At 40.5% G+C, this 15,452-nt stretch overlaps 1 protein-coding gene across 8 annotated transcripts in view; it reads left to right on the top strand.

Moving 5' to 3' along the window:
* The window catches only part of DEUP1 (deuterosome assembly protein 1), a 126,996-nt gene that overhangs the window by 16,337 nt on the left and 95,207 nt on the right, over positions 1–15,452 (top strand). For all 8 annotated transcript variants that reach the window (XM_069565176.1, XM_069565177.1, XM_069565175.1 and 5 more), the window contains 2 exons: positions 10,123–10,294; positions 12,217–12,312. In XM_069565176.1, coding sequence (XP_069421277.1) covers positions 10,123–10,294; positions 12,217–12,312 — 268 coding nt within the window. The remainder of the gene's footprint in view (positions 1–10,122; positions 10,295–12,216; positions 12,313–15,452) is intronic.

Raw genomic sequence — 15,452 nt, 5'->3', positions numbered from 1 at the left:
TGAATATGAGCCCCCACCTTGGGTATACAGTAAAAATAGGCACTGCAGCGCCTCTATGTCAGCAAACCTCATGGTGACAATAAATTATATTTTTTGGACAACAAAAAAAGTGCTTGAGAAAAAGTTACTTTAACTATAATTTAATAATTAATTTGGACCAAGGGCAACCATGAAGCTATGGCCTGAAAATCATGAGGTGATAAATTTTTCCTTTACTGTTTGAGGAGGGACGGTTGGCTAAAGAACAGACTGAGAGCACAGACACGTCTGTGAAAATGGGTTCCGGGAGCTCTCCTGGAGCCTCTCCCTCGGGCTCTAATCTTGTTTCTGCAGTGCAGTGTGTGATGTTCACGTGGGGTCTGTGAGCCACCAGAGGAGAGCTAAACTCTATGTTTGTCATTATTTTTACCCATTTCTCCTAGCCTCTGGCAGCCATGAGTCTGTTATCTGTATCTATGAACCCGATTTTATACATATATATCTACATTCCTGGGTCGGGAAGATCCGCGGGAGAAGGGATAGGCTACCCACTCCAGTGTTCTTGGGCTTCCCTGGTGGCTCAGCTGGTAAAGAATCTGCCTGCAATGCAGGAGACCTGGGTTTGATCCCTGGGTTGAGAAGATCCCCTGGAGAAGGGAATGGCTACCCATTCCAGTATTCTGGCCTGGAGAATTCCATGGACTGTATAGTCCATGGGGCCACAAGGAGTTGGACCTGACTGTCTTACACTTTCATTTTCATATCTGTATCTTAGATTCCACATATAAGAGAGTATATATGGTATTTGTCTTCCAGTGCCTGACTTATTTCACGTAACATAATACCCTCAAGTTTCATTCAGGTTGTTGCAAATGACAGGATATCATTCTTTTTTGTGACTGAGTAGTATTCCATGTGTGTATGTATGTGAACACACACACACGTATACACATGCATGCCTCATTTTCTGTATCTGTCTATCCACCAGTGGACATAATTTTTCCATAATTTGGCTATTGTAAATAATGTTTTCATGAACATGAGGATGTGTGTATCTTTTCAATTTAGTATTGTCATTTTCCTCAGATCAATGGCCAGAAATAGAATTGCTAAATTGTATGATAGTTCTATTTCTAATTTTTTGAGGAAACCTCATACTGTCTTCTATAGAAACTGTACCAATTTACATTTCCACCAACAGTATACCAGGGTTCTTTTTACCATATCCTTGTCAATACTTTTTATTTCTAGTCTTTTGGATAATAGCCATTCTAGCACATGAGGTGATAATCTCATTATGGTTTTAATTTGCATTATGTTTAATGATTAATGATGTAGAGCATCTTTTCATGTGTCTTTTGGGCATCTGTATGTCTTTTTTTGGAAAAGTGTCTATTCAGATCTTCTCATTTTTAAATCACTTTTTGTGTATTAAGTTGTCTGAGTTCTTGATTTATTCTGAGTATTTGCAAATATTTCCTCCCTTTTTCTTTTGTTGATTTCCTTTGCAATACAGAAACTTTCTAGTTTGTTGTAGCCCCACTTGTTTATTTTTGCATTTGGTGTGAGATTCCAAAAATCATCATCAAGGCATATGTCAAGGAGCTTTACCACCTATGTTTTCTTTTAGGAATTTTATGGTTTCAGGTGTTACACCCAAGTCTTTAATTCATTTTAAGTTGATTTTTGTTCATGGTGTTACAGTGTTGGTCCAGTTTCAATCTTTTGCATGTGGCTCTCCAATTTTTCCAACACCATTTATTGAAAAGACTGTTCTTTCCCCATTCTTTGACCATGTATATGTGGGTTTATTTCTGGACTCTCTATTTTGTTCCATTGATCTGTGTGTCTGCTTTCCTGTGAATATCGTACTGTTTAAATTATTATTGCTTGTAACATAGTTTGAAATTTTAGAGTATGATACCTTCAACTTTATTCTTTCTCAAGACTGATTTAGCTATTTAAGGGGTCTCTTATGGTTCTATATAAATTTTAGGACTATTTGTCCTATTTATGTGAAAAATTCCATCGGTATGGGGATTTTGATAGGGATTGCATTACATCTGTAGATTGATTTGGGTGGTGTGGCCGTTTTAACAGTATTCATTCTTTCAGTTTGTGAGCATGGGACATCTGTCCATTTATTTGTATCATTTTTAATTTCTTTAATGTTTTATAGTTTAAAATATACAGATCTTCCACCTCCTTGATAAATTTATTGCTAGGTATTTTCTTCTTTTTGATGTAATCATAAATGGAATTGTTTACTTCTCTTTCTAATATTTCATTATTAGTTTATTTAAATAAGCAAGTTCTTGTGTATTGATGTTGTATCCTGCAACTTTACCAAATTTGTTAGTTTTTGATGTAGTCTCTAGGGTTTTATATATATATATATATATATATATATATATATATATACACACACACATAAACATATTATGTCATATGAATATAGTAATAGTTTTACTTCTTCTTTTCCAATTTGGACGCCTTTTATTTCTCTTTCTTGCCTAATTGCTCTGGCTAGGACTTCCAATTCCTGATCTTAGAGGAAAATATTTCAATTTTTCACCTTTGAGTATGATGTAGGCTTATCATATGTGGCCTTTACTACGTTGAAGTACTTTTGTATGTTCCCTCTATACCCACTTTGTTGAGGGATTGTTTTCATAAATGGATGTTGAATTTTGTCAAATGCTGTCAAATGCTTTTTCTGCATCTGTCTATTGAGATGATCACATGATTTTTGTCCTTTATTTTGTCTATGTGACATGTCACAATGACTGGTCTGTGGCTATTGAACCATCCTTGCATCTCGCTGATCACAGTGTATGCCTGTTGAATTTAATGTTTTGTTGAGGATTTTTGCATCTGCGTTCACCAGGTAATTTTCTTTTCTTGTGGCATTCTTACCTGATTTCAGTATCAGGGTAATGCTGGCTTCATAAATGAGTTTGGAAGAGTTCCGTCCTTTTTTTTTTTTTTTTTAAGAGTTTGAGAATGATGGTATTCTTTGACTGTTTGGTAAATGTCACCAGTGAAGCATTCTGGTTCCAGACTCTTGTTTGTTGGGAGGTTTTGGATTACTGTTCCAGTCTCCTTATTAGCAGTCAGTCTGTTTAGCTTTTTTATTTCATTATGATTCAGTCTTGGTAGATTGTATGTTTCTAGGAATTTATCTATTTCATATAGGTTGTCCAATTTGCTAATTTATAATTGTTCATAGTAGTCTCTTATGATCTATTTATTTCTGTATAATATCTGTTATTGGGCTTCTCTTGTGGCTCAGCTGGGAAGGAATCTGACTGCAACATGGGAGAGCTGAGTTCGATCCCTAAGTTGGGAAGATCCCCTGGAGAAGGGAAAGGCTACCCACTCCAGTATTCTGGCCTGGAGAACTCCATGGACTGTATGGTCCATGGGGTCGCAAAGAGTTGGACACGACTGAGCGACTTTCACTCACTTCACTTCACAATATCTGTTGTAATTCCTGTTGTAATAGCTCCTCTTTCATTTCTGATTTTATTTGAGTCCCTCTCCTTTTTGTTGGTGAATCTAGCTAGAGGTTTGCCAATTTTATTTATCTTTTCAAAGAACCAGCTCTTAGTTTCATTGATCTTATTTACTTACTGTCTTTTAACGCTTATTTTACTTATTTCTGCTCTAATCTTTTTATTTTATTTCTTCTAGGTTTTTTTTCTCTATTTCCTTGAGGTGTAAAGTTATTTATTTGAGACTTTTTGTTCCTTGAAGCTAAGTATTTATCACAGTAAACTTCCTTCTTAGAACTACTTTTGCTGCATCCCATATAGTTTGGTGTGTTACATAATCCATTTTTGTTTGTCTCAAGGTAATTATTTTAAAATTTCTCTTTTTATATCTTCTTTGAACCTTTGACTGTCCAGTAGCATCTTGTATAGTATAATGTCCACATATTTGTGAATTTTCCAGTTTTCCTTGTGTAATAAATTTTGAGTTTTTCATACCACAGAAAAGCTTCTTGATGTGATTTCAGTCTCTTTAAATGTAGTGAGCTTGTTCTGTGGCCTAACATATAATATAGCTTGGGAAATATTGAGAAGGATGCATTTCTATTGCTTTTGGATTGAGTGTTTTGTAAATATTTGTGATCTCAAATGTTGCTAAAGGCTGATGTGTTTTAGGTGATTATCTGTCCTGTGTATCCTTTGATATAAATGTAGAGTATTGTAGTCTCCTGCTGTTATTGCTGTCAATTTCTCCTTTAGGGCTGTTGATATTTGCTTTAGTTAGATGCTCCTCTGTTGGCTGTGTAAATATTTACAAACATTACATCTTCTTGTTGGGTTGATGTCTTTATCATTATATAATGCCCTCCTTTGTCTCTTGTTACAGTCTTTGTTTTAAAGTCTATTTTGTCTGATAAAAATACAGCTATTCCAACATTTTTTTTTTTTGTAGTTTCCATTTGCATGAGATCTCTTTTTCCATCCCTTCACTCTCAGTCTATGTGTGTCCTTACATCCAAAGTGAGTCTCTTGTAGGCAGCGTGTAGATGGGTCTTATTTTCTTATCTATTCATCCACTCTGTGTCTTTTTTTCTTCACTCTGTGTCTTTGGATTAGAGAATTTAGTCCATTTGCATTTAAAGTAATTATTGATAGCTGTGCATATACTGTCATTTTGTTAATAGTTTTCTGGCCATTTTTGTGTTTCCTGTCTGTTCCTTTCTTATTCTTTTGCTCTTTTCCTTTTTTGATTTGATGACTTTCTTGAGTTCAGTTCAGTGGCTCAGTCATGTTCGACTCTTTGCGACTCCATGAACTGCAGCACACCAGGCCTCCCTGTCCATCACCAACTCCCGGAGTTCACTCAAGCTCATGTCCATCGAGTCAGTGATGCCATCCAGCCATGTCATCCTCTGTCGTCCCTTTCTCCTCCTGCCCCCAATCCCTCCCAGCATCAGAGTCTTTTCCAGCGAGTCAACTCTTTGCATGAGGTGGCCGAAGTACTGGAGCTTCAGCTTTAGCATCATTCCTTCTGAAGAACACCCAGGGCTGATCTCCTTCAGAATGGACTGGTTGGATCTCCTTGCAGTCCAAGGGACTCTCAAGAGTCTTCTCCAACACCACAGTTCAAAAGCATCAGTTCTTCGGCGCTCAGCTTTCTTCACAGTCCAACTCTCACATCCATAGATGACTATTGGAAAAACCATAGCCTTGACTAGACGGACCTTTGTTGGCAAAGTGATGTGTCTGCTTTTGAATATGCCATCTAGGTTTAGCGGTATGCTTTTATTTCTTTACCTTTTATGTATTTACTGTAGTTTTTTTGCTCTGTGGTTACCATGAGGTTTGCATATTAACAATTTATATCTGTAACAGTTGAGCTAAAGTTGTAAATAACTTGTTTGATACCACTGTAAAGCTTAACCTTCATACTCTTCCCTCTGCTGCATTTCATGGTTTTGATGTCACAGTTCACATTTTTTCATCTTGTCTATCCCTTAATTATCAAAATCATATTTTTATGGTTTGTGTTTTTAAATCTTCATGCTAGCTTTATAAGTGATTAACCCACTACCTTTACTATATATTTACCTTTCCAGTGAGATTTATTATTTCAAATGTGTACTTGTTAGTGATCAGTACCCTTTCTTCTCAGCTTAAAGAATTTCCTTTAACGTTTCCTGTCAGGTCAGTTTAGTGGTGATGAATTCCTTTAGCTTTTCTGGAAAACTCTGTATCTTTTATGAATGATAACTGTGCCAGTTAGTTTTCTTTATTGAAAATTTTTTCCTTCACTACTTTGAATATATTGTACCATTATATAATAGTACAGCTAAATAAGAGTACTCTGCCTAAGACAAATAATATGTTAATACAGTTTAAAAATGAGCTTTATTGAAACATTTTTGAAAAGTTAAAACCTGAGAAGATTGCCCATCAGATTTTTGGAAACTCGTTTTCTTAGGCCCATCCGTGGTGCATGAGGCAGTCTCCTCTTCATTCTTTCTTATGCTTCCTGTCCCCTCTCCCCTTCCTCCATGGTGACTTCTATGTTTGTCTTTTAAGCTAAATCCCCTCTTCTCTCTCCCAAGCTAAAAGTCCATCTCTGTCAGATATCTCTCATGTCCTGAACTAAGCTCTCTCTTTTTTTAAATAAACAACCTGATATCCACTTCTGCTTCCCCAATTGTTGATGGATGGACTAGCCCTACATTTCAGTTTGCCTAGAACTGTCACTGTTTGTATCTGTTGTCCTGAAATAATCATTAATAGCTACCCTTTCACTTTTAAAATTATCCTGGGTTAATAACAAACCATATGTCACCATAGCTATCTGTCTGATTAAGTTCTGCCTTTTAAGAACCAGCCCCTCAGCCACTGTTAAAGGACTCTGGAGTGACAGGCATGTCCATGAGTCCTACCCCAGCTCCTGTTTCTCTGAGTGCCTCTCTCCACATCCATCCCCCTGCCATTCCTCCCTGACACACTTGCCCCACTTCCTCTGTTTATATCATCAGCTTTCTATTTTGCTCTCCATCTCCAAGCAATGATGTCCTGATGTTTTGACTCTAGGCTCCTCAGACTGGTGTGTTACCCTGCAAGTCTCAGTGTGCCCCTTCCTTTCTGGCTTAATGCATTTAGACCTCTAGCCTTTCTCAGAATCTGGCACTTGTGAATTTCTCCCACAGATAAACCCAATAGTTAGGGCAAGGGTTTACTTCTCTTATGTAGTGTATTAGACACAATCCACCCAGTCTCCAGTGCTGAAAGGCTTAGAGAAATGTTTTTTTTTTTTCCTCCTTCAGCTCCTCAATCTGCTTTATGGGATATTGTGAAGATTCATGAGAAGAAGTACAGCAGAGTAGTTAGCGTAGTGTCAGCCTTTAGCTAAAGAAAGAAATGAAGAATACAAATGTCAGTGTCCAGATAATGAAGGAGGCTAAACTAAGTCTTTTGTCTTTTATTTTAAAGTTCACTAGATTTAGGAGCAAATATTGGTACTGAGGGGGCTTCCCTGGTGGCTTAATGTTAACAAATCCGCCTGCAATGCCAGAGACGTTCTGCAATGAGGATGACAGGGGTCTGATCCCTGGGTGGGGAAGATCCCCTAAAGAAGGAAATAACAACCCACTCCAGTATTCTTGCCTGGGAAATCCCATGGACAGAGGAGCCTGATGGGCTACAGTCCATGAGGACGCCAGAGTTGGACATGACTTAGCGGCTAACCAGCACCAAAGGGCATGTACTTGATGCCTTTGTTACCAATGCAGAACCTGGTGTCTGTCCTAGACTTGCTGAATCTGATCAGTGGGGGTGTGATAGACGATTCTCTCCAATCTGTGCAAGGTATGCAAACACCGAGTGGGTCGTTGAGCTAGATGACTTGTAAAAGTCCTCCCACCCTGAAGTCTAATATTCTTACTTTTGTATAGCATAGTCATACCCAGGAAATAAACCCTCCATTCATTTATTTCACAGTATTGGTTGAGTGGCTCATAGCAATGCCTCGTTCTTCTTTGGGCCTGTGTTTCCCTTCCACAGGCATGGCTCGCTCCTGAACGCCCAGGAGATAGTAATGGAGAACACTTGTTTGTTGACTCAGAGATTCACTGAGCATCCTGCCGTGTACTACGGCACTGTGCTCAGCTGGGTGAGGTGTTGATGAGCAAGACTGACAGAGCCCCTCCCCTTCAGAGTTTACACCAGCAGGAAAAAGAAACCAACTGTGTTTACAGTAAAGCTGATACATGTTGTTATGAAAAAGAAAATGGTGTGAAAACCATTCTTTTTGTTCTGTTGTTTTTCCCCGCATCAGAATTCCAATTAAAATCCAGTCAGGTTATTCATAGACGAAATAGTAATTCCTCTCCTCAGACTGGTTTTAGGTTTTAAGTCAAAACTGAGAGCCTCTGGGCCTTAGCCCAGGAATACTGGACGACTTCAGGATGCATTTTTGTAGTTAAAACCGCTCTGGTGTCACAACTGGTATGAAGGCTGTTGAATAAGCCAGTCAAAGGGACATCCCTTGTTCAGGATGACTCTGGGTATTTTAGAAAGGGATTCTAGAAGTTCTGAGTCCTTTGAGTTCATGTACCTATTTCGAACCTTATCACAACAGAGCTCATTGGTACTGCATTTGTCAAGGAAGTTCTTATTCAAAACATGAAGATGTTGCTAATGTAGACCATGCAGTAACTGCAATAGTAACAAAATAAGCCCGCCAGCTCTGCTGCCAGTGTTCCTTATCGCCTCTATCCTCAACACCTTAATAGAGAAAGTGGAAAATGCCAACTTTGCATGTTACATTACAAACAAAGCCATAACTAAACAGAGAGAGGAAGAAGAAAAAACCCCTGTCTTTTGCTGTGGATACAGGAAGGCGCTTAATTTAGAAGCAGCTGTCTAGGATCTAGTTCTGGCTCTTCCATTAATCAGTGTGTGACTTCAGTGGGTCTGGGCTTCAGTTTTTTTAAAATGCTAAATGATCCTTAATTAGCCCTAAAATTCTCATTCAGTGAAAGTAGATGGAGGAGATGGTGTCATTTTACACTAACCTCTCCTGGCTTCCTCTCAGCTACAAATACATCAGAAACCCCATCACCACCGAACAGATGGATAATGAAGCAACTTGCTTCTCTAACCTGGACGTTTGTGCGTGCCTTAAGCTGAAGCCTGGGACCTCAATGTCTACCTGCTCATCTGGACTGAATGAGTGAACTGACACCAGGTCCTCGGGGAGTGCTGCGCTTCTCGGAAGGAGAGCCCTGCCCCGGGAGCACTCACAACTCAGCAACTCTCAGCCTCCATAATGCTAGTTTGCACCAAGGGTCCTGTTTCAAACACCATAGACCTTCCTAGGACCAACTATTCCTACTTTTCTGGCTAATATCTGCAGTCTAAAATCTTATGTTACTCTGCCCACATCTGCCCAATCAGCTTTCTTCCAGCAGACTTCACCGGCCAGATGGCATCAGGTTTCTGTCCTGAAGGAGCAGCAGTGTAGCCCAGGTGCCTGGGAACCTGGTCCTGCCTCGCCTGGGTCTGTTCCTCAGCCCCTGGCAGGCCCTGTGAAGCCCCAGTTAGCCTGCCATCCGACCTGCTCAGGTTATGATAAGCACATAGGCATATGTATATGTACATGTAAGAGGATGGAATTATTTTTTAAATATTTATGTGTTTGTTTTTGGCTGCATTAGGTCTTAGTTGCACCATGAGGTCTCAGTAGTTGTGGTTTGTGGGCTTAGTAGCCCTGCTGTATGTGAGATCTTAGTTCCCAGACCAGGGATTGAACTCGCATCCCCTGCATTGCAACATGGATTCTTAACCACTGGACCGCAAGCAAATTCCCTGGGACTATTTGTTATAATTAGAATTTTCCTCAAATTAACCCACTCTAAAATTTATTATTTTTCAGTTCAGTTCAGTTCAGTCACTCAGTCGTGTCCAACTCTTTGTGACCCCATGAATCACAGCACACCAGGCCTCCTTATCCATCACCAACTCCTGGAGTTCACCCAAATTCATGTGCATCGAGTCGGTGATGCCATCCAGCCATCTCATCCTCTGTCGTCCCCTTCTCCTCCTGCCCCCAATCCCTCCCAACATCAGGGTCTTTTCCAATGAGTCAATTCTTCGCGTGAGGTGGCCAAAGTATTGGAGTTTCAGCCTCAGCATCAGTCCTTCCAATGAACACCCAGGACTGGTCTCCTTTAGAATGGACTGGTTGGATCCCTTGCAATCCAAGGGACTCTCAAGAGTCTTCTCCAACACCACAGTTCAAAAGCATCAATTCTTCAAATTAACTTTATTTACTGTGGCCTTATTTCTGATGTAATCCACATGATACATAGGAAGAAAAATGCAGATTATAACTATATATAATATATATAACTGTATATATAATATAATGCATTATATTATGGCACAGCTATACTTTTTAAAATGTCAGTGAAAAGTACATACTCTGTTAGCTCTGAAATTAGCTTTTAGTTTTAATTTAAAATGTTAGCCTCTAGTTTTCAGAATTCTTCCTATTTAAATAATTGAAAATTTTGAGAAAATAATGATCAAGATATTCAAAGCAAAATCGTAAGTTTTCTTGTTCTCACATTTCAGTCTTTTAAAATATATTTCACTCTTCCACAATTGCCAGAGCTTCTCCTTGTGAGGCAGAGCTCCAGGAATTAATGGAGCAAATTGACATCATGGTAAACAACAAAAAATTGGACTGGGAAAGGAAGATGCGGGCTCTGGAGACACGATTAGATCTTCGGGATCAAGAGTTGGCAAATGCACAGACGTGTCTGGAACAGAAAGGTCAAGAGGTACTGCGGAGCTGGGTTTCTAAATTGTGCATTCCTCAGACTGTTATAAATAGTGCTAGTTCCATCAGAATGTATTTTTCATTACACATATTTTGTATAGGCATCAGCAATAGCTTGAAATGCCCTGAAATTCTGTCACAATGTGCTAAATGTATGTGTTCTATCAAATAAGTGGCAAGCAGAGCCTAAACCTATAGTAATTTGTTGATGCAGACAGACAGAGTCCAGTAGATGCCATCTAGGAAAGTAAACATTTGACATGTATGTGAAATACTGCTTTCAAGCAAGGATGTCAGTGCTTTTGTTGCTACAGAAACAAAGTAGCCATCAGAGCTGTGGCTTTGGAGCAGACAGAGTTCAGGATCATTTGCCTTTTCTCATCTGCTAGAGAAGTCTTGACTAAAAGAAGTGACAGATAAAGCCTTGATTGTAGGTCAAGAAAGAAGAGAGTTCAGTGAGGGGGGTATATGTATGCCTGGGTGTCCACATGGCTCAGTGATACAGAACCTGCCTGCCAACGCACGAGACACAAGAGACGCAGGTTTGATCCCTGGGCTGGGAGGATCCCCTGGAATAGAAAACGGCAACCCACTCCAGTATTCTTGCCTAGAGAATCCCTTGGACAGAGGAGCCTGGCGGGCTACATACAGTCCATAGAGTTGCAAAGAGTCAGACCTGACTGAGTGACTGAGCACGTCCACCACCCAGGAGGAGCGTCCTGGTCCCAGGGAGCCTGCTTGCAGCCAAGCTGGTGAAGCTAGAGGGACGTCTGAGTGCTCTCGCGCCTGCTGCGGAGTTCAGCAAAGTCACACGCTTCACCTGACATGGACTTTCATGTCTGTGAATTTTCTTTGGGACCAGGCATAAGGCAGGTTTACTGATCATATGCTAATAACTAAAACGTCAACAGTCAACTTGTTCCACAGCTGTTTTTCTACCTCTGCTGGACTCAGTGGAACTTAACTTCTTACCTTGGTTAACTGTGTTGTTGTTTGGCCCAGTTAATGTGGTTATCAGCAGAGGCAGGTCATGAGACTGCACATGCGAGGGGCTGCTTTCTGACTTTTGGTCCCGTCACAACCCAGATGTGCAAACAGAAGCCTCACATGCTGTTTAAGCAGACAAATTCTGTAAGCCAAATCCCTATGAACCCCTCTCAGACATTTTTTTCTTTTTACATTTTTTACTCTGCTGGGTCTTTTTTGCTGCTCCGGGGCTATTTCTAGCTGTGGCGAGCAGGGGCTACTCTTGGCTGCACCGGCTTCTCATTGTGGTGTCTGCTCCTGTTGCAGGGCACAGCCCCTAGCCCATGGGCTTCAGTAACTGCAGCATGAGGCTCTGCAGTTGCTCATTGCGGTGTCTGCTCCTGTTGCAGGGCACAGCCCCTAGGCCCATGGGCTTTAGTAACTGCAGCAGCCTGGGGTCTCGAGTATGGGCTCGGTAGTTGTGGCCCAGGGGTTTAGTTGCTCTGCAGCACGTGGAATTTTTCCAGACCAGGAGTCGAACCCATGTTCCCTGCATTGGCTGGTGGATTCTTACCCACCGCACCACCAGGGAAGTCCTATTTTTCTTTTCAATTTGTTAGTTTTTATTTTTAAAAAAAGGTAACAATTATTCCATAACACCACTAAAACAGAGCTCCCGTTGAAGGCAGCAGAGCCTAAAATAAAGGCTGAAATGTGTTGGCAGGGGTTCTGCCAAGAGTGATGACATAACTCTCCCAAAAAGACAATGCGAAATAGATTTTAAATCTTGCTTTAATGTGCCAGTAAGAAGGCTCAACATCCATACCATACTGTCCTAAAGTGTACCCAGTGGAATAGCCCTAGCAGCATCTGGTTTTTGTGAATTTAATTATTAATAACTATTCTAAGATTTTGTCAGGCAAAATTTAGAAAAATTAAATTTTATTCTTAATGCAGGTGGGGTTACTTCGACAGAAGTTGGACAGTTTGGAAAAATGTAACTTAGCAATGACTCAAAATTATGAAGGACAACTACAAACCCTGAAAGCTCAAGTAAGGAAACTCATTACAATTTAATATCATGTTTTGATATGTGTTTTGACCTATAAAATTGTGTTAATTTTGTTAAAGAGCCTCTTGATGAAAGTGAAAGAGGAGAGTGAAAAAGTTGGCCTAAAGCTCAACATTCAGAAAATGAAGATCATGGCATCTGGTCCCATCACTTCATGGGAAATAGATGGGGAAACAGTGGAAACAGTGTCAGACTTTATTTTTGGGGGCTCCAAAATCACTGCAGATGGTGATTGCAGCCATGAAAATAAAAGATGCTTACTCCTTGGAAGGAAAGTTATGATCAACCTAGATAGCATATTGAAAAGCAGAGACATTACTTTGCCAACAAAGATCTGTCTAGTCAAGGCTATGGTTTTTCCATTGGTCATGTATGGATATGAGAGTTGGACTGTGAAGAAAGCTGAGCACCAAAGAATTGCTGCTTTTGAACTGTGGTGTTGGAGAAGACTCTTGAGAGTCCCTTGGACTGCAAGGAGATCCAACCAGTCCATTCTAAAGGAGATCAGTCCTGGGTGTTCTTTGGAAGGACTGATGCTGAGGCTGAAACTCCAGTACTTTGGCTACCTCATGCGAAGAGTTGACTAATTAGAAAAGACTCTGATGCTGGGAAGGATTGAGGGCAGGAGGAGAAGGGGACGACAGAGGATGAGATGGCTGGATGGCATCACCGACTCAATGGACATGAGTTTGAGTGAACTCTGGGAGTTGATGATGGACAGGGAGGCCTGGTGTGCTGGGATTCCTGGGGGCGCAAAGAGTTGGATATGACTGAGCAACTGAAATGAACTGAACTGAACTGATGTCATTTTTTCTAACCAGAAAATGATAACTTGTGGCAAATGTGCTTTTGTTGCTGCTAGTTTACTCTACTGCTTCCTTCTTTGAAATTATTCATTTATTCATTCTCTTCACAACATTATTTTCCTAAAATACCTTAAGGATATGTTTTATCACATTTTGCCTTAAAAAACTCTGGCAAAACTTTCTTTTGAAATTGCTTCCTTTTTAAAAATGATGTGTTTTCTTTTCCTTCTAAAATTATAAAACTATAATTATATTATATGCATTTGAGATTTATTCTTCTGGAAAGGTGGAGTCAATGTACTTTCCCCTATTCCTCCTGCTAAATGCAACTAGAAATCCTGGGCGTTATTTATAAAACAGCGTAAGACTGAGAAGTGGAGAGGAAAGACAGACCAACTAGGACCTTGGGTCCCAAGGCAAACATGGTGTTGAGTTCCTGGAATTTCTTTTTGCCTCTTATATCGTAGACTGGATAACAGAGAAGCCAGCAGGCCTGACTCTCCAGTGGGCACAAACAAACCAAAAGAGGAAGAAAGCCTCTTCCTTGCAACTGAAAGACCTGAAGAAAGACAGCCTACCAAGATTAAACGCTTTTTGATAATAACTGCTGACTGTAGCCAAAGGGCACAGAAAAGGACCATAGCTGCAAACCCACTTCACCAGCAGAGACCCAGTAGACAGCCTCGGCTCCACCCTCGCCTTCTGTAGTGAGGTAGTCCAGGCCCCAGCCTCCAGGGAGTCAGAGCAGACTGAGTGGAAACGCAGCCCGTGGTGTCAGGGCGGCCGTAGCAGAACCTGGACTTCCCTCCGCCTCTGTGGTGGTGTGCATCCTTCTCTCTGCAGTGGCGTCTGGGGAAGCCTAAGAAGGGTCTGGACATTCAGCGCCTCTGTGGTAACTGGGCTCCTTCCCTCACCACAGTACCGTTGAAGGCCATGCGAGAAGCAGTCATGTGGCATCTGTGCCCCTTCGCTCAGCGTGGTGCCCTTGGAAGATGTGCGGGTCCTGAGCTCCCACTCCCGCTCAGCAGTAACGAGGAAAACCGACCTCCTCCCAGTTACCAGCTGAGGCCAAGTGAAGACGTAGACTTTCACTACCACAAGGCAGCAATGAGGCGCCATTGCACATTTCCCTGCTGGAGCATTGTCAGAAGAGGACTGCTAACACAGGACTTGTATAAACTCTGGAGTCATCACAATACCCAAAAGTGGTTTCAATTTAAAAAAAACTCACTCATCATAGCGAAAACAAGGAAGATCTCAACTTGAATGAGAAAAGTCAATTAAGAAACACCAACAATGAGTTGATATAGATGTTAGAATTACCTGACAAGGAGTTTAAAGTAGCTGTTATAAAAATGCTTCAATGAGCCATTACAAACATGCTTGAAACAAATTAAATTAGAATGTTTTAGCAAACAAAACTATAAAGAACAAGCAGCTAGGAATTTTATAACTTAAAAATACAATAACCAAACTAAAAAATTCAATAGATGGGTTCAAAAGCAGAACAGAGAGGACAGAAGACACACACAATGAGTGAACTTGAACATAGCACAATAGAAATTACCCAATCTGACAGCATGTTAAAAAGCAACCAAGACAACCTAGACAGCACGTTGAAAAGCAGAAACATTACTTTACCAACAAAGGTCTGTCTAGTCAAGGCTATGGTTTTTCCAGTAGTCATGTATGAATGTGAAAGTTAGACTACAAAGAAAGCTGAGCACTGAAGAATTGATGCTTTTGAACTGTGGTGTTGGAGAAGACTCTTGTAAGTCCCTTGGACTGCAAGGAGTTCCGACCAATCCATCCTAAAGGAAATTAACCCTGAATATTCATTGGAAGGACTGATACTGCAGCTGAAGCTCCAATACTTTGGTCACCTGATGCAAACAGCTGACTCATTGGAGAAGACGCTGATGCTGGGAAAGACTGTGGGCAAGAGGAGAAGGGGGCAACAGAGGCTGAGATGGTTGGATGACATCACTGACTCAATGGACATGAGTTTGAGCAAACTCAAGGAGATAGTGAAAGACAGGGAAGCCTGGCATGCTGCAGTCCATGGAGTCGCCAAGAGTCGGGTATGACTTAGCGACTGGACAATGACAAAGAGGTTTTGTTACCAATAGATCTACCCTAAAAGAATAGCTGAAGAAATTTCTCCTTGGTAAAAAGGAAATGATAAGAAAAAATTGGAAAAATGAAAGCATGGATAAATGCAGTAGATTTTACTTCTCTTGAGTTTTCTAAACTTTTTTACAACTGAAGCAAAAATTATAATGATAAAGTGGTTCTTAATGTATACTGAGAAAATA

Source organism: Ovis canadensis, chromosome 21 (assembly GCF_042477335.2).
Source record: "Ovis canadensis isolate MfBH-ARS-UI-01 breed Bighorn chromosome 21, ARS-UI_OviCan_v2, whole genome shotgun sequence".
Taxonomy (NCBI): domain Eukaryota; kingdom Metazoa; phylum Chordata; class Mammalia; order Artiodactyla; family Bovidae; genus Ovis; species Ovis canadensis.
The sequence above is the reverse complement of the archived record's forward strand: the minus strand, read 5'-3'. Positions and strand labels throughout refer to the sequence as shown.